At 35.3% G+C, this 24,108-nt stretch overlaps 1 protein-coding gene across 1 annotated transcript; it reads left to right on the plus strand.

Annotated features, from left to right (window-relative positions):
* Positions 1 to 660: 660 nt before the first annotated feature.
* LOC111061899 lies at positions 661 to 23,394 on the plus strand. Its single transcript, XM_039422579.1, has 6 exons — positions 661 to 1,051; positions 4,678 to 4,782; positions 10,072 to 10,369; positions 16,567 to 16,709; positions 19,879 to 20,009; positions 22,696 to 23,394. Exons 2-6 carry the CDS (start codon positions 4,777 to 4,779, stop codon positions 22,835 to 22,837), a joined length of 720 nt encoding a protein of 239 aa, XP_039278513.1. The 5' UTR covers positions 661 to 1,051; positions 4,678 to 4,776; the 3' UTR covers positions 22,838 to 23,394.
* The last annotated feature ends 714 nt before the right edge of the window (positions 23,395 to 24,108 follow it).

Below are 24,108 nucleotides of genomic sequence, written 5' to 3' on the forward strand. Positions count from 1 at the left end.
AAGATTATTTGAATTCTGATTTTACAATAAGTAGAGAGAGTTAGAGTGTCTTTAAGTTTGCTACTGTTACATGTTTCTTGTATCATTTGTATAATTTTAACCTTATTCTTCTGTAATTTTTTAGCTACTGTTCTGACGTTGTTATAACATTGTTAAATGTTTTCAACAATAAAGATTTTGACTTTGACTTTGATATTCCCGTTCTACGTTAGCCGCTTGGCCGACAATTTCGAAAACATAGGTCTGTAAAATGGATTAATATATAATTATTATTAGCCCCCCCTATTAAAATTTCTTGTCATAAACCATCCCCAATATTCACACAACATATTCCTAAAGTTTCAAGCCGTTCTGTCAAGTAGTTTTCGAGTCTATAGGGAACAAACAAACAAACAAAAAAACAAACAAACACACAGACATTCATTTTTTATATAGATTAACATATAGCCTACACCATATACACAGCACAGCATATGTTGCTGTGACGTTACTCTGACGACTCGTCAGTGACGAGTATCTTCTATAGAATGCAGTGGCAAGGCAGAGAATCAGCAACGCTGTTTTCCTATCTTTCTCCACTGCCATTATAACGTGGACCGTACAATAGTTTCATTGAATTTTGTGGAATAATCTTGTAGGCTAATTCTGATGAATGAATGATGAATGATGATGAATTTTCTTGTGTTTAGGACTACTTGGTTACGTTCAGCAAACAATTCCCGCCTCTAGGCGCCGACGTTCTAGCTTATGGCTGGGCAGACGAGACCGTTCATACACGGCTACTTGTCGTCAGTTGTACGTCAGGCGACACAAGTTGTACGTCAGGCAACATCAGTGTGTTGAACAACATCAGTTGTGCGTCAAGAAACATCAGTTGTGCGTCAAGAAACATCAGTTGTGCGTCAAGAAACATCAGTTGTGCGTCAGATTCAAGTTGTGCGTCAGGCTTACGCATCAGCTTTCACATTGTGGGTCAGATATCTGATGAACAGAAGGAGATAGCACAAAGTAACAAGTATCCCTACGAAAGGTGTCGTCAGGAGGGAATCAGGCACGTATTTTATAAGCTAAATCATAACTATTAGCTTATCATTAAATTCTTTTTATTTTTTAACCTTTCTATCGACATGCAGTCAGTTATTTATATTAAAGAAAACAATTTATTCAATAACGGCCTGAAAACTCCCAACCTGAGCTAGCTAGGTCACTTGATATTATTATTATTATTATATTATTATTATTGGCCGAGCGAAGTGAGGTCTAAGATTCAAGTCGACGGTTTGGCATTTCTCTTAATGTTTATATGTTTTTATGTTGCGCATTTACGGCGAAACGCGGTAATAGATTTTCATGAAATTTGACAGTTATGTTCCTTTTTAAATTGCGCGTCGACGTATATACAAGGTTTTTTGGAAATTTTGCATTTCAAGGATAATATAAGAGGAAAAAGGAGCCTCCTTCATACGCCATTATTGGAGTAAAAATCAGACTATAGAATTATTCATCATAAATCAGCAGTCTAGTGGACTATAATACTACCCGTTCAAAAACATCGAACATCTTGAAAATGTATCTTTCCATCAACGTTAGTAGACAGTTGACTATTTATAATACTACCCGTTCAGAAACATTGAACATCTTGAAAATGTATCTTTCCATCAACGTTGTAGACAGTTGCAGCCAGACCTGATAACAGCGCTCACACTCACATTCCGGGACGACACGTCACGGTACAATAGGACAGAAAGCTCTATATTTATTTAGGTTTTTTTTAGACATTTTAAATTGATAAATTATTTATAAATTTTTGAGAAAACATAACAACAGGTCAATTTAACTTACTGAGCGCGAGGTCTACTGTTCACAGAACTACTAGTTATTATTATTATTATTGTAAGTGTTTGGTAATTTAACTAGCTGGCCTGGCGAACTTCTTACCGCCAAATAGTTAATGCATCTCATGACAAACTTTAGCTGGATGCACACCTGAGGAGGTGCGATGCGGCATTTTGCATCCAGGTGCTTCTTGCTTATTGGTTTGAATGGAAGAACTCACACACACTGACTCGTGCATGGTGTGGAAAGGTGTGATAAGGCAATCTCCATAAGATCAACACTTTGTATCACCAAGCCGCGCCTTCTCAGGTGTGCTTAGCCTTAGCTTAATCTGATGCACTATATTTTTATGAAAATTATCCAACAATCAGTATTTACATTTATATCTCAATATGGACTTTGTGCTCAGTTAGTTGTGCAGCAGTTTCTATTTTTAGATATAGTTGAATGCAGCTTGCTGGGAAATTGAATGGTATATATCCTTGCTGCTGATTTTCCCGTGCATATTCTCAATTCACAGAATTTCGAGTTCTACGACCCAAGTTTGGACGTCGTTTGTACCGCGGCATTATTATTAGAATTAAAATTTTGTGAATCAGTAGAAAGAAAATACTCGTGGCTGGAGCTCAAGGCTTCTTTTTCCAGCCACACCAATGTATATTAGTTGATGTGTTATTTTGTAAATTTATAGTGAATTGGTAAATAAATAATTAAAAAAAAAGAAAAGAAAAACAGATCTACCGACGGCTGTTGGATGACGCAGTGATTATAACAGCAGATTTTTATTTCTTTGTGTGGCCAGCTCTCAAATAGTCTCCCATAAGGATTACATGTAAACTTTGAAGGACCGTAGGAAAGAGTCCTGAAGTCGGATCATAATTTTGATAGGCCATAAACCTGCTGCTGAACATAAACACAACTAAACAAAAATCATCAAATTCGGTGCACACATAAAAAGTTATTGAATGTCAAAATTTGAGGCTTGATTATCATTTATATAGATAAAGGAGAATTTTGTTTTTTCGCACGATAAGTTGGTAGCCCTACTCGATCAGTTTATACACGACAGTGCGAGTTGATCATCCTTGAACTGTGTAACATTCTGTTTGGATTCTGTTCGTCTTGAAGTGCGTACAGATATACGCGCCTCCAACCCGCTCCGCGCACGCTCCGCCCTCGTTCCGCCATCGCTCCGCAATCGCTCTGCACTCGCACCGATCATGAACGTTACGGGAGATGTTAGTTCTTCTCGCATTCCACTCTTGCTCCCCGGTCGATCATCAATCGATCTGCTCGAGTGACGTTCGATTGCGGAGCAGAGTGAAAGTCTGTACGCACCTTTATGAACTAAATCTTTTCCACCATGGAAAATGACTATTATGGTGTCAAGAGTCAAAGTATATAAACCTCAATGGGTGGACATTTTGAGCATATTCTTCAATAATCTCTTTTTACTAAGAAATGAGGAATAAAATATTATATTTCTTTTGTATATAACAACATTTCTATTGCAACTGAATTTCCTGTTTATAAGTTACATTGAAAACACAAAATCCTTTCTACCATAGAAGAAGAAGAAGAAATATTTATTGCCAAAATCATTAAACAAACTTTACAAATGTAAAAAATATAAAAATTTTCATATACAATACATTGCAAAAACTTAAAATTAAAATATTTTCCATTTAAAAATCGATTATAATATTATCATTGGCGTTACCAGCAAAACTAAGTAGTTTGAGCGATGGCAACGAGTAATCAGTCGGCTATAATATTAGTGGCTTGAGATTCAGTCGAAAATAGAAAAAATATAATAAAGAAAAAAGAAACATATGGAATGTATGAAAAACTAGAAAAAAAATTCAATCCGAAAAGAAGAAGTAGTACTAAGAGTGAAATACTAGGAGAGCAGAAAAACTAGAATGAATTCATAGTAATTTAAAAACTCAAAATAAAAAGAGATAATTCATGTAATTAGAAGAAGAAGAAGAAGAAGAAGAAGAAGAAGAAGAAGAAGGATGAGTAGGAGGAGAAGGAGAGGAGGCCTCCAGGTAATTCGTATACACTGGAGAAAATACTATGTGTTGTGAGGGGTAGGTGTTATAGAGGGGTAGGTTATAGAGGGGTAGGTGTTATAGAGGGGTAGGTGCTATAGAGGGACAGGCTATATAATATATAATAGACTGAATGTTGTTGGATTGGATGCAGCCTGTGTTATACTGCTATACTGTGCCCCCTACATCCATTTCCCCACAAACATAACAACTAACAATTCAATTCAATTCAATTCACTGTACATATGTAATCCATTTAGTAACATAATGTAATTCATTTGTAGCATATATGCTAGAAAATAACTATTATGGTGGAAAAAGTCAAAGCATGTATAACCTCAATGAGTGGACATTTTTAGCATATTCTTTAATATTTTTTATTCACTAGGAAATTATTAATTAAATATTATATTTCCTTTGTATATAACAACTAAACATTTTTATTACAACTGAATTTCCTGTTTATAAGTTACATTTAAAACTGTAACAGGGCTAAAAAATCGTTCTGTATTAATGTGTCACCAAGTGCCGGTTGTACGAAAGCCAGTTAAATTTTAATCGTGGTTAATTTCACGAGAACCATTCAGAGAAGCCGTCTTATCAAAAAAGCCTTCTCTGATTGGTCCTCGTGGAATTAATCACGGTTAAAATTCACCCGGCTTTTGAGCAACCGGACCTAAGGCTCTTCATGGAGTTGTCTGTGAACTTTTGTACTTACTTCAAATAAATAAATAAAAAACTCTACTTTGTAAAAAATATATTTATTTTTAATTGTTTTTATTTTCAGTCAGTGTGGAAGGGGCCTCTTTTGCCTCGTACCTGGGCTTGCTATGAGGCAGCTTTGCGTTTGTTCTATACTAGGAAGGTGACTTTGGACGCCGAGTATATGAATGTGAGTTCAGTCTTATTATAAGTTTAATTATGATGCACAGTATGAAAAAACTGTTCTATTTTTCAACTTATTTTTTATAAAATATGAACTGCCTTACATGATAAATTGTAGTTTTGATTTTTTTTTTCCAATGACTCTGAATTGTAAGAACTTGAAGATTAATATTATTGATTGTATTTATCATAAATCGGTAGTGGTCGATAATTATTATTTGAAATACGAGGTATTTGGCTCTTGTAGTTTGTACTATTTACTTGAATTCTATTTTACTTTTATTATTTTATCAAGCAATGATGTATTATGTGTGCAATTGCTTCATTTCCATGAAAATTGTACTATCTTTTTTGTCATGTGTACGGGTATACTTACATTTATTGAACATTATTACCTTTTAGTGAATACTGATCCTTCTCAAATTTATTCTGTATGTAAATTATTGTAATTGATGGCCACGTCTATGACTGTAGCTGAATTACTCAGTGATATTGATGAGGTAAACGCATATTTTTCTGAATTAACTGGCCTATTTATATACCATCAAAACATACGTAGTTGTCATTCCAACTTTGATGCATTTTTGTTGTATCTTGAGAGTTTAAACAAAAAACCAGATATAATTATGCTAAGCGAGGCTTGGTTGAATGATGTAAATGATATTATGTTTTATCAGGTTGATGAGTATGAAGGTTTTTCATCATTTGTTCCTGATTCTAGGGCAAGTGGTATTGTATGCTATGTTCATAAATCTATAACCGCTTTAGTTCAGAGGTGCATAATTGAGAACTGCGACTCATTATTATTGAATTGTGTTTATAAAAATTTCAGTTTCACAATTCTTGGTATTTATAGATTGCACTCTGGTGATCGCCAATCTTTTATTTCCAATTTCGACACCACTCTTAATGGAATAAAAGCAAAAAATCTTGTTTGTATTGGTGATTTTAATATTGATGTTGCCTTAGATAATGATATTACGGATGAATACTTGGAATGCTTAAACTGTCATGGTCTTGAGCAGCTAATAGACATCAACACTAGGGTTAATGATTTATCGTCCACCTGTATTGATCACCTCTCCTTTCGTTCTGATCAGCTTACAATCAATAAGGTGTCTGTCATTGAAAACTTCATCACAGATCACCGTGCTATAGCTGGTGTATTGCCGGTTGCTGGTAGTAAAACGGTACAGGCCTCAGAGGTTGTTAAAATTGACTATAATTTGCTTACTGAATTAATGAGACAGCAACATTGGCATGATGTCTACGATCTTCATGATACAAACCAGGCATTCAATAAATTTTATGAGCTGGTTGGTAACATGTTACAAAGAGCTACAAAATGCATAAAATATAAGAACAATATTAAGTTGTTGAAACCCTGGATGAGTCCTGGTTTAGTAAATAGTATTGCGGTTAGGGATAAACTGTATAAACAATATAAGAGAGATCCAAACAATATTACATTGAAAAACAGATTTATGAATATGAAAAACAATATAAAACGATGGGTGAAGGATGCAAAGATTAATTACTACTCCAATAAATTAAATCTACATAACAATAATCCTAGAAAAAAGTGGGAAATTCTTCACTCAGTATTACCTGGAGAGAGTAAAATTAATCAGGAACTTCGTTTGAGAGAGGATGACACTATTATAACTGATAGCAAAACTATATCAGGTATTTTTAACGAATATTTTGTCCAAATACCTGAAATACTCTCACAGACCTGTCCTCAAATGTCACCTGACTTGGTCAGGCAATACTCCAATGAGTTCAGGGGTGAAAGGTGTTTTAAAAGTATTTTCATTAATCCCATCAATGAGAGAGAACTGTGTAAAATTGTAAATAAACTGTCATTAAATAAAAGCTCAGGGACTGATATAATTACAGCCAGAATATTAAAAGAAAATCTTCCATATCTTCCAATGTGTTAGTGCATCTGTTCAACATTTCCATTACATCAGGTCAATTCCCTGATAGATTAAAAATTGCTAGTGTTATCCCAATATTCAAAAAAGGTGACAGGCTTTCCAAAAATAACTATCGACCAATCTCTCTTCTCCCCACCTTATCTAAAATTTTTGAAAAGCTTATCAAGAAAAGGGTATTGCATTTCCTGAATTCCAATAATTTCTTTTCAAATCAGCAGTTTGGATTTAGGGAGGGCCTAAATACAGAGTTTGCCTTGCAGCATTTTCTAAAAACTATCTATTCAGGCCTGAATAGAGGACATGGTTGCAGGGCAGCAGGTCTCTTTATTGATGTCAGCAAGGCTTTTGACACTGTAAACCATAGCCTATTGTTCCATAAGTTGTGGAGGGCGGGCATCAGGGGAATAGCTTTGGAGTGGATGAGAACATTCGTGCAGGGTAGGAAACAGGCGGTTCAGATAAAGAATGATACAAGTGATCTGTTATATCCATCTCGGAGTACCGCAAGGCTCAGTACTTGGACCCATTTTATTTCTCATCTACGTCAATGACTTGTTCAAGGGTGAATTTAGAGGTCAGTTAACTGCTTTTGCTGATGACTCTGCGTTGGCCTACACAAACACTCAGGATCAGCTTAGGGAGGATATTCAGCATGACCTTAATAAATTGACACTATGGTTCACCTGCAATAAGCTATCCATAAATGTCCAGAAGACCAACTACATCCTGTTTAGTCTCACTGGTACTCAGAGTTTTGCTGTTCCTCTTCGTCTTCACGACAGCAACTGCAGCCATGATTGCTGCAATTGCCCAATAGTTGGTGGTGAGACCACAATTAAATATTTGGGTCTCCTCCTTGACCATAATCTAACGTGGAAGGCCCACATCTCAAGTCTTAAAAAATCTTTACATTTTTACCTCAGGACGATGTATCAATTGAAGGGTATTTTCAATATCAACACATTAAAAGAGGTTTATTACTCTTTTGCTCATGCTAGAATTAATTATGGTTTGAGCTGCTGGGGCAGTACTTACGTCACAACTATGTCACCCATAATCAAGCTTCAAAAATCATTCATAAGGGTAGTTGCTGGAGTGGGGCCTCGTGACAGTTCTTTCCCGCTTTTCGATAGACTTGGCATCCTCCCGGTGAGACATCTATATGTATATAAGGTGCTCTCTATATTCTATTTGATAAGTATGAATGATGGCGTGTCAATAGATTATAGTGATACTGTAACTGACCCTCATCATACAAGGCAGGCTGATGAGGTTTTATCCGGGGTGTCAGACCAAACTGCACTTTATTTAAAAAATCTTTTATTATCCTGACTCCTAAATTCTTCAATCTTCTACCTTCTCCGATAAAAAACTTATACAATAACTGCAATAGAATACAGCTAATTAAAGGAAACCTGAAAAAATTTCTCCTCTCCTTCAGCCCTGAGAGATTGGAAGATCTTTACAACGTCACTGTTTAAGTAAATACTTAATTGGAGCAAATACTTAAAATTGGATCCAGTACACATTTAATTCTTTTTACAAAAACAATTGAAGTATATTACCTTATAGAAGAATTGGTTATAAATTATCACCACAGATATAAGCATTGTTAATTATTAAATTTGTTAAATGCATCAATGAAAATCATTAAGACCTATGAGTAATTGAGTATACCTTATAAAATCATCTATATATCTCTAAAAGCAAATATACACTAAGATAATCATTCATTCATTGAAGATCCTCAATTTGATTAATTTAATCAAATGGCTAAATGATGTAAGCCTAATTCATTTGCCTTTGCTTTAATCGGTTTACATTATTGTTATATTTAAACTATTGGTTAACTTGGCCTGACTACCTCGATTTTTATCAGTACTTTTGTTCTTTGAATTATATTCAGGATAGATTTTTTTTGTATTTTTTAGTTCTTATTATATTTTATTGTATTTATTTTCTCAACTTTAATATATTTTATCTATTGTCATTATTATTTATTAATTTAAGTTTTGCTTGTTTTGAACTGTCCTTTAGTTCTGTTCAGTGATGCTCCTGCAATGCGAACGTGACCTTGTCATCAAGGTCTTTGCATGCAGTATTTTATTTCGTGCATTAATTATGGTGTATTTTTGTAAAACAGTGTAGCTGTGCTAGATTACATTCCATCATCCTATAATGAGAAATAATACAATTAGTATTATCAGCAAGTTTCATATTTATTCGGTTAAAAAGTTCTCTTAAGTATTGTTTTGTTATTATTCTTATTTGCTATCTTTTTTTTAGTTTTGTGCGCTGTACTGTTGTTGTAAATTGGCTTATCTAAATTTAAATTAAATTCTAGCCGGCCAGGATAGCCGAGGCAGACGTTGCTCCCTACAGTCTACTAGCGCTACCTGGGATCGATTCCCGCTGTAAGCATGGACGTTTGATCATCTCATCAAATCACCCACGCACTTTCCATTACCCACACTCAAGCAAAAAGTTCATGTGGTCATAATCCGTACTAGTAGCTCTGTAAACAGTAGACCTCACACAGTTTTCTCATCCACAAGTATCTGATGTCACCTGTTCTAGTTGATTTAGTTGAATCACAATTCTCAGTTGATACTGGAGGGCGTTGTAGCAATTCTGCGCAGTTAAAAAATCACCGTCCGTTACGACTTCCGTTACTTGGTACGCACGTACCTCGTGTGTTGTCACCAATTCACTTCTATGTATTTCTACAACGGACGTCAAAAAGTAAGTTGCAACGGACGTCAAAAAGTAAGTTGCAACGGACGTCAAAAAGTAAGTTGCAACGGACGTCAAAAAGTAAGTTGCAACGGACGTCAAAAAGTAAGTTGCAACGGACGTCAAAAAGTAAGTTGCAACGGATGTCAAAAAGTAAGTTGCAACGGACGCACTTTGTGCACTCGTGTGGGTCCTATCCTTAGGGCTACTTGTAATATAAATAGAAATACAAATCTCAGAACCCTCTTTTTAATTATTTTATCACATGCTTCAACATTCATGCCATTTTCAATAATAGATAAGTCTGTTTTAACACTCTGAACTAGAATTAATCACATCAAAAAAGAAGAAGCATTTTTCAACATTGAAGCTGGTATTGGATTTAATACAATAATTTACTACCGTGTAGTCTTTCTTTTGATAGACTTTAGTTAGATTCTTGTTTTTGACACTGTATTTGTTTTTGAAGCCTTTATTAATAGGATTGTTGGATTCTTCTGCTGTTTTTACATTATACTGTTTCTCTTTTTTCATGTTTTTACTGTTCTGTTCTAAAGAATATGTAATTATGTAATTCACAACTCTATAGAGTGATCTCAATTTCGGTATTCTTTCATTTCCAGGTACCAAAATATATCGAAGACCTAGCAGTTAAAATATTGAATTCTCTGAACGGCTACATATCAAATTACCAGCAAACAAATAGCACAGAAACCACTCAGAAAACAAGTGATGGGAAAGTTGAAGTTTCAATTGTCCACAATGCAACAGTCCCAAAATTCAACATGAATCTATCTCTGCCGATTGGAAGCTTCCATTTTAAAGATGTGCCAGGAATCGACAAGGATATCTACAACATACAACTTGATAATACGCATTTCTCCAAAGCAATCCAGTTCTTTGAGTCTACTGCTCTTGTTCGTGAGTTGATTAGAAATTAATATTTATTTTCTTAATTTTGTAAATTTTCCGTTGCGATTATTTACTTGAAATTCTTTTTTCCTACAGTTACGTTGAAAAGTGGCCATTGCTGCACTGATTACAGAACGCAAAGAATCACTTTTCCGCTCTAGTGCGGGAAAAATTTTTCTGCACTCCAGATTTGCAACATGGCAACGCAAAATACTTAGTAGGTTATATGGAGCAACAGTGCAGCAAAATCAAAATGAAGTTGGTAACAGTGACTGCTGTGGCTGCTATAGTGAGCAGAGGTGCAACCAAGCACAACGCGCTAATTATTATTCATTATATATTATAACCAAGGACAACGAGGACTTTAGGATTTTAGGATTAAGGTTTTTATCAATAATAAAATTACACAGAAAAACATTTGATGGATTTCAGGCAATTTTACCCATAATTACCCACTTTTCATATTCAATGGTAACTGTAGGAAAAACTTAATGTGAAATACGTGCGCAAAGTTCCTCTGCTGCACTCAAGAAACCATTCGTTTCTTTCGGTGCAGCAAACTGACACTTTGCGCACTAGTTGCACAAATAACTATTTCCTACAGTTACGTTGAAAAGTGGCCATTGCTGCACTGATTACAGAACGCAAAGAATCACTTTTCCGCTCTAGTGCGGGAAAAATTTTTCTGCACTCCAGATTTGCAACATGGCAACGCAAAATACTTAGTAGGTTATATGGAGCAACAGTACAGCAAAATCCAAATGAAGTTGGTAACATTGACAGCTGTGGTTGCTATAGTGAGCAGAGATGCAACGAAGCACAACGCGCAAATTATTAGTATTATATATTATAACCAAGGACAACGAGGACTTTAGGATTTTAGGATTAAGGTTTTTATCAATAATAAAATTACACAAAAAAACTTTTGATGGATTTCAGGCAATTTTACCCATAATTACCCACTTTTCATATTCAATGGTAACTGTAGGAAAAACTTAATGTGAAATACGTGAGCAAAGTTCCTCTGCTGCAATCAAGAAACCATTCCGCCCTCGCCTACGGCTCGGGCGTAAACGTTTCTTTCGGTGCAGCAAACTGTCACTTTGCGCACTAGTTGCACAAATAACTATTTCCTACAGTTACGTTGAAAAGTGGCCATTGCTGCACTGATTACAGAACGCAAAGAATCACTTTTCCGCTCTAGTGCGGGAAAAATTTTTCTGCACTCCAGATTTGCAACATGGCAACGCAAAATACTTAGTAGGTTATATGGAGCAACAGTGCAGCAAAATCAAAATGAAGTTGGTAACAGTGACTGCTGTGGCTGCTATAGTGAGCAGACGTGCAACCAAGCACAACGCGCTAATTATTATTCATTATATATTATAACCAACGACAACATTTTTATTCAATTTGACAATAAATTAAGGTTTTTATCAATAATAAAATTACACAGAAAAACATTTGATGCATTTCAGGCAATTTTACCCATAATTACCCACTTTTCATATTCAATGGTAACTGTAGGAAAAACTTAATGTGAAATACGTGCGCAAAGTTCCTCTGCTGCACTCAAGAAACAATTCCGCCCTCGCCTACGGCTCGGGCGTAAACGTTTCTTTCGGTGCAGCAAACTGTCACTTTGCGCACTAGTTGCACAAATAACTATTGAAATGAAAGGAATGTAAATCAACCTATACCTTCATATTATTATTTATTCATTCGTACAATCACTTATCATCATGTCTTGAAACGACTTTAAATTGTCATAATAACCTCTCATTTAATAAAATTTGTAATTGTGACAATTTGAAGTACAATTTAGTTTCATCCAATATCTTCTCATCTAAGCCATAAAGCTTCGGTACATTATCAAATTGAATTTTCAACTCATTATTAGTTCACTATTTTATTATTGGTGATTTTTCTGAAATACATTTCATATATTTTATTTACTATTGCATGTTTATAAATTTTAAAATTATTTAAATATAAAATATCTCATTTTACTATCGATTTTGATTGCTATAGCTTTAAATTATTGAATTTGTGCTGTTAGATTATTCTGCATGGTGACCGGAACTTTGGAACCATGTATTTTATTTATTTAGCCTATTTCTTTAATGATACACAAAACATAAATCATTAAAATGATTGGGAAAGGACCAACAGGCACAGCCCAAAACTGATCCTTCTCCGAATTTCACCCACAAACTAATCCAAAAAGTAGGTTAGGTTTTATTCACTATTGAATTTGAGTCCAATCTTCAGTGGAAACACTTGAAAACAAGAAACTTTGGGACCAACTAGGGAAAACAGGTATTTTTAGGCCTACTAGTCTGGGGTCTCTACCTGCGAGGTGATTAGTAAACAATAGTCTGTCCTTTCTACAGGTTCACACGCTTCTCTCACTCAATGAAAACCATTCATGGATTCGTTTTTAGAATAATTCTTAGTACTTAGTAGATAAACTATCTATTTTCATCACATTCTTTTTCAGAAGGCTTCTACGTTGTTAGTTGTACGCTTGTAGCAACAAATAGTCGGTCGTTTCAACACGTGAACACACTTCTGTCACTGTATGAAAGTCATTCATAGATTCTACCTACGAAGAGTAGGTTCCTCTTTTATGTCGGAACCAGTGGCGAGGCGTCCGGTCATCGTTTGATGCGGCGATGAGTAGAGGAATTGGACTAAAAATATTTAAATGATCTTAACTCTTAAATGTACATTTGTTGGCTTCAAAATCCGAAATTATGTTCAAAGACTCCAAAATTAAAATAAACCGATAAGAATATGATGAGTATGACGCTCTATATGAATATGAAGCGCAGAAGGCTTGCGGATCACTCTAGTCCCCCTCCAGTCCTTGGCTAGAGCCTCCAGTCAACAGGCTTCAGACCATTTGAATAATGCTCGAAATACATGGCAACCGGCTGCGATGTATTTAGGCTTCGCGCGTTCTCGGCTTGTGTCGGGAGTTTTCGGTAGCTGCGTTCTCCTCATCACCACGTCCCACAGTCTCTACACACACAGCTTTAACGGAAATTTTCGCATTTGAAATACTGTATTATTGTTTTAAAAGTGAGGTTATTCTTATTCGTGTATTATTCGTGTGAGTTAGTAATCGTTTTTACTTTCCTTGCCCTATTACCATAGGTAAGGAAAGTATTGCTTTCCGAAAAAAATTAAGGTACCCCAATTTCTAAATTTCTATACGTTTCAAGGTCCCCTGAGTCCAAAAAACTGGTTTTTGGGTATTGGTCTGTATGTGTGTGTGTGTGTGTGTGTGTGTGTGTGTGTGTGTGTGTGTGTGTGTGTATGAGTGTATGTGCGTCTGTGTAGCCTACACGATATCTCATCTCCCAATTAACGGAATGACTTGAAATTTGGAACTTAAGGTCCTTTCACTATAAGGATCCGACACGAACAATTTCGATCAAATGCAATCCAAGATGGCGGCTAAAATGGCGAAAATGTTGTCAAAAACAGGGTTTTTCGTGATTTTCTCAGAAACGGCACCAACGATTTTGATCAAATTCATACCTAAAATAGTCATCGATAAGCTCTATCAACTGCCACAAGTCCCATATCTGTAAAAACTTCAGGAGCTCCGCCCCATCAATGCAGATAGATTCCCAATTATCAGGCTTCAGATACAATTGAAACAAAAAAAATCAAGTGGAGTAGATTGAGCATGAAAATCTCTACAATTAATGTTCAGTAACATTTTCACCTAAAATTGAAAATAAGCTTTAAATTCGAGAAAATGTGATTATTCAATTGCAAATTATTGTTGATTCTATTAAATCATTCACTATGAAGAGATAGCAGACCTCATGTGTGTCTCCAGCGTTATTGCCCTGTCACAAGCTGGCTCAAATCTTTGAATAGTAGACTTGAGATGCGCGGGAACACTAGCGTCAGGTGATCAATTTTCATAACGGCAAGGAAAGTTGTGTGAGTGCGCCACACCAGATTTTTTACAGTGTTTCATGTGCATAAATGTGAAGTGTGAAACATGGAGGAAATGGGAGAGATGAAAACAGTATTATTAATGTGAAAGAAATTCCAGTTGTAGTAAGAATTGGTAAGTAATGGAAAGTTGGTAGTGAGGATACACTGAAAATTATACAAGAGGTGAAATTGGAGAGAATTCTCAGTTCTCTGCCTTTTGTATGTGATTTCAGAGGAAAATTTTCAGGTACTCCAAAAGCTTCAAAAGTCAACAATTTGCTAGCATTTCTAACATTTTCTTGAAGAGGGCACTAGTACCCACTTGAGTGGGGGGGGGGCTGCGATGACCGGTGGAGTATTCCACGCCTCGCCACTGGTCGGAACCCTTTAGGGTAACCGTCCACTGGAACCGTATTCAACCGATCCGTTCGGCCGTTGGATCGGACGAATCTGCCGGCCGTTAATTCGGCCGAATATGGTCGTCCATCTGAACCGTTTAATAAATCAGTCTAGTTCAGTAGTTGGCTGGTTGCCAATTATTAAATTAACTACTATCATATCCACCAAAATTGTTCATAAACAATGATTATATTGAGATTTTGAAAATTGAATAAACAAATATCCCACTAAATTAGTAATTCATTACAATAATCTCATCTTCAGATCCTATTTGTTCAGTAATGTTTGTCTTCAGATTCCTTTGAACATCACAACGATGATATCTTTTGTCTCGCATACAGTAGCGGCTCGTGATCTTCTAGCTTGGGGGTTCAACCTCATGATCTATTGGAGAGAAAGGTCAAGAGGATATAGAGTATTGAGCATAATCAAGTGTAAAGGTGATCAATAATAATTTTAAGGAATTACACCCCAAAGATTGAGCATATTTTCTACAAATATAAATTTTTTGTCCTGTTCATATTTTTCTTGTTTGATTTTTACTTCGGGAGTTGGTCACCATTATGTTTTATTTTACACCTACCCTCAATATCAATATTGTTTGTATTTGACAAATACTGAACCTTATTCATATTTCTTCATCAAAATGCTGTTACGGTAACACAATAATTATATTCACACTCTCACTAAAAGAAAATGGACACACTAGAAATACTCACGAATACACGAAACACACTAGAAATTACTATATTCTTCTACACGCAAAAACAATTTATACAACGAAAAATGCAGTGAAATCTATCACAACTGTATACAGTATAATATATATACCCGAAATCATATCGTATAACCTCAAAACTGTCACGCTTTGTACTTCTTGTTTACCGCTTTTTTACTCTTTACTGCCACCAAATTTGAATTTATTGGTTATGTTCAAGATGGCACTGCTACTGAATCCGTATCACGAATATTCACGATTCATTCCGAGGTTTACCGAATGCTTCACTTGCCTCGGCTAGGTTCAGCTACTCTCGGATGAACTCGTGCAAAAATTGGTTCAGACAGGATTGTGAACCAAATCCGTGCTAGCAAACCGATTCCCCTCCTCCGTTCCACTACCTCACCCAGCCCTGTTTTTGGGTTCACATCGGGGAATGAACACTGCTTTCCACCTCCACGCGTCTCGTCATCCCATTCGGTGCTGTATCAAGCAAGCCACTCCGGGATCTCAGGCACCGGCAGCAAAACATCAACGTTAAGTTTACGTAGATGAAAAATGTTGTGATGTAATTTAATGAGAATAAAATAAAAATAAAATTATTTGAGTTGCAAATTCATCATTGTATAGGAAGTTGATTCAATTCTGGGGGTTCAATGAACCATTGAACACATAGGACGAGCCACCACTGCTCGCATATCTCATAATGGAACATGCTCTTGAACCAAACTTATCAAATTTTCATTGTCCATAGTTAAAACTTTATAAAACAGAACAAGTTCAAAAAACAAAAACAGACAAGACTGTGAAACAATTTTGAGGTTAGGATGATGTTGTCTCAGCTCGACTTCAGCCTGATAGAGCCGGAAAATTCTATTCAATCCGGATCGAAAACTTGATCGGCCGGAGACGGCCGTATGAACCTGTTGCAATGGACGAGCATCTATTCCTTTCCTTGTTGGGGGATCGTTCGGACGAGTTCGGTAGTTAGAACCGATGCTAGTTCGGACGAAAACGGTTCTAGTGGACCTTAGACGCAGAAGTTGTTGGTGCCAAAGTTCCCAGCCGTTTTGGTGTAACCGTTGCAAATAGAATAAATAAATAATTAATTAATTGTTTATCATGTTTGTAGGTAGCTGTATTGCGAATGCCGAATCAGTTTTGACTCCAGACAACGCTACAACTCATCACACCTTCAATTCAAGCTATGATCTGCTCACTTCAACGTTCGATAGGAAATTTGCTGTGCTGGCGAAAAAATCTGCAGATGGCATGGTGAGTATCTTCAACTGTTAGCATTCTTTATAAATAGCATCAATGATCTCCATTCAACCGTCTGGTTATTTATCTCACTATGGTGAGATAAGAGACTGTAGTGAGGTCCACGTTATAATGGCAGTAGATAAAGATCGGAGAAAAACGTTGCCGATCATCTGTCTCGTAATTGCTTTCTATAGACGGTAGCTGATACAGGTTTATTGATGTAATATTAACTGTTCATTTTCGTTTAAAATAATCAATTATATTTTACTAAGCAATAAATAATAATTTTGAATCATTTCATAATGAATTTACATAATATTATTGATATAATATTGCCTGTTCATTTTGAAGTTTATTGAGCAAGAAATTATATTTTTCATTAATTTTATAATGAATTTACATGATTAAGATGAAATATTTTGTTAATTCATTATTAATTCTACATTGTTAAAAGACGATCTGGCAACAGAGCAAAGCGAGAAAGAGATAGCGCTATCCGCTTTGTTGAATGATAGACAAGGATAGCAATACCATTGCTAATCAAACATTGCCATTATAAAGTGGAAATTATTATTTCTTGCTTAATAAAATATAATAATTGATTATTTTAAACGAGGATGAACAGTTAATATTACATCAATGAACCGGTATCTGCTACCGTCTGTAGAAGGCATTGACAAGACAGAGGTTCGGCAACGTTTTTCTCCTATCTTTCTTCACTGCCATTAAACGAGAATTTCACTACTTAATACTACATTAATGTTTAAGTTTTATTAAAGAAAGGTTCAATTTAAACAGTAGAGTTTTTCAGTAAATTTTAGCTTTGTCAGTTCCCTACGTGGACCTCACTGTAGTAAAGGATAGAGCTATGTGCTTTGTCGAATGATAGACAAGGTTAGCCAACATTAATACTCATCAAATACTGCCTTTATAACGTGGATCTCACTATATACAGGGTGATTCTTTATTATGGTAAAATAATTTAATACGTGATAATATAGGCAAAAATAATAAAAAAGTTCTTTTAAACATATATCCATGAACGCTTCATTCATTAGCCAGTTATACAGGGTGAAAGATCTACAGATCTAACAGATCGACTATCTCAGCAGGAGTAGATTTTGTTGGGTCGATTATAGATGCGGTGGATAAGGGTGATAAGGTATTGGGTACTTTTCTGGATTTGACACGTGCATTTGACAGTGTCGATCATGATGCTTTATTAGAGTCACTCAAGGGCATGGGAGTGCTGGGGAAAGAGCTGACCTGGTTCTCATCCTACTTGAAGGGAAGAGAACAATATGTGGAATTGGAGAGGATTGATGTAACCCTTTCAATTAACTATAAAATGAAGTATCGCTCTGAGCTCAAAAGTCTCCATTACGGCGTCCCGCAAGGTTCCATATTAGGCCCTTTACTGTTTCTATGTTACATTAAGGGGGTTATCTGAGGTGATCCGAGGACAGGTATCTGTTTGTCTTTATGCGGACGATGCCAACATTATTTTTACGGGTAAGACAGTACAGGATGTGGAGAAATCATCAGCCCAGGGTCTAACAGCAATCAATAAATTTCTGAACAGCCAAAATCTCCTCCTAAATCCCAATAAGTCAGTTGTAGTCCCTTTCTCAACTAGGCAGTGCAGAAGTGTTTCAAGTCCAAACATTATTAGATGATAACATTTTAGAGCATTTAACTAGCACAAAATTCCTAGGTTTGGTGATTGATGATCATTTGTCTTGGAACAAGCATGTCAATCATGTGCTGAAGAAAATATCGCCAGGCCTGTTTGCTCTTAGGCGTATGACCAATGTGTGTGGGCTGAATGCTCTGAAAGCAATTTACTACGCATTGGTTCATTCCAATATAGCTTACGGCCTGTGTATCTATGGATGCACATCGAAAAAAAACTTGGACAAAATATTAGTTCAGCAGAAAAGAGCACTGAGAATTACCATGAACATAAAAAGGAGGGACTCGGTGAAACATTTTTTTTCAGCTAGGCATATTGAAAGTCTATGGGCAATATGTTTTTGATGTCATAATGTACTTTAAAAAATTCACTGATTTAGAAAAGAGAAGTAGTATTTCACATAGATATAATACTAGATCCGGAAGAATAGTACAGAGACATAATTTAGAATTTTTCAAAATGAAGACAGCATTCATGGGAGAGAAATATTTTAACATGCTGCCCCGAAATTTAAAATCCATAGAGGAGTTGACAATCTTTAGAGCCAAGCTGAAGAAATATCTGATAGGATTGTCCTTATATTCGTTTGAAGAACTTTTACATATTTGATCGTGATGAATTTGTTATTGACTGTTTTGTGTGTTTTGTTATTTTATTATGTTACGTTATTCAATGTATCTGTACATTTGTTGAATAAAAATATTTGAATTGAATTGAATTGATAAGATTCCGCTGGGAATTCAGTTCCTCTGGTGAAATACACCGATTCTGAATTGTTTGGGGACTAGTTTTTGAAAAACTTATGGTGGATTCATATGGAAAAATATCTGAAAAATTGAATAAAACTAGTCTGGAAGCTGTAGTGTGAGTAGTTTTTGAGAAAAAAGTTGAAATATGCGAAAAATCTAAGTAGAAAAACACAGACTTCTACGTTTGATGCTTAATAACTTTCTTTAATGACCAGTAAACAAATAATTTTTCGCAAAAAAAATTGTAGAGAATTTAATTCTGAAAAGAATGATGTAAGCTGTGCAAACTAAATTTGGATAAAAGTTAAATAAAATGTATTCTTATGTAGTACATTACACCACAAAAATTTGCTGTTCTATGAGGAGAGAACTAATAACTCATAGGTTGTAGCTGATTGCAAATAAAATATTCGGTTTTTCATGAAAAGTTTTTTTATATGAAAGTAACATATCTAAATGACATTAAACTTATACCAAAATCCACCATAAGTTTTTCAAAAACTGGTCCCCAAACAATTCAGCATCGGTGTATTTCACCAGAGGAACTGAATTCCGGGCGAAATCTTCCACTCTGTATAGCTCGCTAATGAAGCGTTTATGGATATATGTTTATAATAACTTTATTTTTCTTATTTTTACCTCTACTATCACGTACTAAATTATTTTACCATAATTAAGAATCACCCTGTATATTTATAATTAAAATTGGATTCTTTTGAATTATTTATTAATTTTCCAGGCAGTGAAAGTCCTCGTTGGTAATCTAAGCTTGGAAATAACACCGACCTACACCGAATTGAATGGCAACCAAATAGAAAATCTTGAGAACGGCTTTGAATTTCCCAAAGGAGAACCGTACTATATGTTCAGGTAATTTCAATAAATTGAGAGAAATATTCTACTTTCTGATTAGTTTTGAAGGTGATATAGTGTTAATTATTGACCGAGCGAAGTGAGTTCTAAGATTTAATTCGACCGTTTGGCATTTCTCTTAATGTCTGAATGTTTATATGTTGCGCATTTACGGCGAAACGCGGTAATAAAATTTTATGTAATTTGACAGGTATGTTCATTTTTAAATTGCGCGTCGACGTATATACAAGGTTTTTGGAAGTTTTGCATTTCAAGGATAATATAAAAGGAAAAAGGAGCCTCCCTCGTACGCCAATATTGGAGTAATAATCAGACTATAGAATTATTAATCATAAATCAGCTGTCTAGTGGACTATAATACTACCCGTTCAAAAACATCGAACATCTTGAAAATGTATCTTTCCATCAACGTTGTAGACAGTTGCAGCCATACCTGATAACAGGGCTCACACTCACATTCCGGGACGACACGTCACGGTACAATAGGACAGAAAGCTCTATGTTCATTTAGGATTTTTTCTAGACATTTTAAATTGATAAATTATTTATTAATTTTTGATAAAACATAGCAACAGGTCAATGTAACTTACTGAGCGCGAGGTCTACTATTCACAGAGCTACTAGTCCATACTGAATTGAAATCCTATAGTGGAGTGCACGTTATAATGGCAGTGGAGAAAGATAGGAGAACCACGTTGCCGATCCTCTGTCTTGTCAATGCCTTCTATGGAGGGTAACTGATACCGGTTTATTGTTGTAATATTAACTGTTCATTCTCGTTTGAAATAATCAATTATATTTTATCAAGCAAGAAATTATATTTGCAATGTTTTCATAATTAAGATTAAATATTTTGTCAATTAATTATCAATTCTACATTGTTAAAAGACGATCTGACAACAGAGCAAAGAGAGAAAGAGATAGCGCTATCCGCTTTGTTGAATGATAGACAAGGATAGCAATACAATTGCTAATTGAGCACTGCCATTATAACGTGGACCTCACCATAGTTATTATTGTACAACCACAGATTTATAAATCAATAGCTGTTCGTCTCCAAGTTTAATAATTTATATTTTTATAAATCTGTGGTTGGTAAAATGTCTATACCTATAGTGTGGTCCACATTATAATGGCAGTGGATAAAGAAAGAAGAATAGTGATGCGATTCTTTGCATTAATAAATTATATTTTCGCCACACTGCACAGAAAGCAGCTGTTTTCCAGTCCCTACGTAGATCTGAAAGACATTGTTTGCAGACGACTCTCGTCTGACGTCAGAACAGGTTTCTTTCCGGCTAAAAGAGTACCCTTTCCGGCCGCTTTTTGAAAATTTTTGAAAATGTGTTTGGACAACTGTGCCATATGGTGCATCGTGTTCAGGAGGGTGAGATCGGAAATTTCCACTCCACTTTGAGTACCCTACGACGTCTGGCTCTTGAGATATGAGACATCAAAGTTTCCCCCCCCCCCTCATAAAACATTCTTATTATTCTTATATAGCTGATGCCAAAAAGTTAGGCGGGTCACATGGTGTAACCTACTCACAGCTTCTATTTATTGCCACCCAATGCATCTATTTATTGTCTCTTTTGATTTAAAAATCATCACCTAAGCCAAGCTAGATAACAACCTCAGCTGTTGGAATGCACAAGAGACCCAGGAAACCGCCTAACTTTTTGGCGTCAGCTATACCTGTAGTGTGGCGAAAAATATCGTATGCGACTCTCTCATAAAGGTGTTTACGGTATTCGGATAACATATTCCCGGGCTCGGCAAGCCTCGCCCGGGAAACTATCCTCATACCGTAAACACTAACTTTCTGTGCTTGTAGCGTAATATACTATTCTACACTGTCAAAAACGTAATTGTCTTCGTTGTTGACCTAGAAAAGGATAGTACCACCGGCTTTGTCGAATGATAGCAAAACCAAAGTTAATCAAATACTGTCATTATAACGTGGACCTCACTATAGACATTTTATAGAGTCGAAAATATTGTAATGGTTTGAAACAAATCAGAATAAAAAATAAAAATACTTGGACAATTTAAATAACGAGCGAAGTTCGGTGCCCCGATATTCTTCATTTACATTTGGATTGATTAATTTCTCATGTATGAATATTATTTCTTCGTAAAGATACCGCCGTGATTGATTTCTTACTAAAAACATGTAGAAGAGATATGAGAAGATACCCCATGGTATAGGTCTTTTATGTTTGAAATTTCAAGCCGATTTTTTGTTAACTCAAGCCGATTACTGTCGACTACTGTATAGGCCGGGTTAGAGTGAAAAACGGCACAGTATGAGAGACTACCAGCATGAGTATTTACAGTATGAAGATATCCCATGGTATAGGGCGTTTATGTTTTAAATTTCACTGTTAACTCAAGCCGATAGTCCTAGCATCTCTTTTTCGTGAAGCTTTGTGACACTGGTATTCTCTCACACTGTGCCGTTCTTACACTCTAACCCGGCCAAAACAGTAATAATATACAGTAGTCGACAGTAATCGGTTTGAGTTGAAAAAAAATCGGCTTGAAATTTGGAATATAAACGACCATGGGATATCTTCTTATGCTATCTTTTCTGCATGATATTATCTACTGCATTATTTTCTTACAGTTATTATTTGTAAGTAAATTACTTCATTTTAAATAATTTTAATCATTTATTCAACAGAATATGGAGAAACAGAGGTCAGGTGACAGTCTATTCCAAGGTACTGCTGTTCTATTTGATCCAGTCTCCTGTCTCTATCACACTTGATATGCCTGTCATCTACTTGGGCCAAGTCCAAGGGCTTTGTGGCAATCTCGACTGAAAAATTATCAACTATTTCTAAAAAAATCATCAAGATGAATATTTTATCAGGAAATATATATGATATGGGAGGTATTTTTAGAAAAATTATCAAGTAATTCATAATTTTCAATTCATAGTTTTGGGTAATAGCCTGTTTTTTCTTTCACATTGTTTGTGCTAAATTAATAAATAATTCCTCCAACAATTTGATTACTGTACCTTAGTACCGTATTGATAATAGAAATAAATGCTCATCAGATTATTGTTTATGTAATTGTAGAATCATAGAGTAAAAATACTTGTATTATTTGTCTGTGGGGTAATTGATCAGTAAGCAATGCATTCTAAATCTGTTTTTCAAAAGTAGGTAGTTACAAGTATGTCCACCTGATGAACTTCCTAATCGAGGGGGACTTCATAGATAAATCGCCTCACAATACAGTTCTCTATTCAACTCAATTACAGATACAACTTGGAATTGTGTTAAATGTGAAAAATTCCTCAAATTTTTGCATTGTGAGGGATGACAAAGCTTTCTCAATAATAATACATTGGCAATATTTACTCCTATTCTTGAGTTATCAAATCAAACTGTTTATTCCTCAAAAACAAAAACACAATACATGTTATAGCAGCAATAAAACTCAAGATATACACAGAATTATAACATGACTATGAGCCTAGTAGCCTATGTTGATATTATAACGTATATAAATAAAATTTCTAAAAATACATGACCATGATTAACAAAACTGTGACTGTTAAATTAATAAACATTGATAACTATTATTGCTGTTAACACAAATAACTGTTGAATAGGAGGAAGGTCCCTGCATGGGCTGTGCCTGTGTGTGGGGACCGAGTTGCATTGGATTTTGATCAAGTACTGCACCGTGTAATAGTTTATTATTATTTTTAAGAAGAAAAATAAACATACACATATATGTTCACATATGCATGTATAGGCCTACACATACAAATGCATACCGTACATACATAGAGAGAGAGAGAGAGAGAGAAAGAGAGAGATAAGAATATAAGGATAATGAGGAAATTAATGTAGAATAGGATCTAAAATCTGAAGAGAAGATATAATATTATAGAACTGAGAATACACAGATAAAAATAAGATTGGAGATCATTGAAGATAATATATCAGAAGGGAAGAGAAACTATGAAATGTAATTTTAAATAAAAGTGGTGTGGGCTGACCTTAACATATTTTTAGAAGATTCTCTACCAGTTTGAATTAGCCATGAGGTAAGCATTCTTTTGTAGATATTTGTGCTT

This window comes from Nilaparvata lugens, chromosome 3, assembly GCF_014356525.2.
Source record: "Nilaparvata lugens isolate BPH chromosome 3, ASM1435652v1, whole genome shotgun sequence".
NCBI lineage: Eukaryota > Metazoa > Arthropoda > Insecta > Hemiptera > Delphacidae > Nilaparvata > Nilaparvata lugens.

Excerpts from the sequence above, each read along its gene's own strand:
- LOC111061899 (XM_039422579.1), top strand. Across the intron at positions 16,710-19,878 it reads AAAAATCTGCAGATGGCATG|GCAGTGAAAGTCCTCGTTGG; the intron begins GTGAGTATCTTC and ends TTAATTTTCCAG. Across the intron at positions 20,010-22,695 it reads GAACCGTACTATATGTTCAG|AATATGGAGAAACAGAGGTC; the intron begins GTAATTTCAATA and ends TTTATTCAACAG.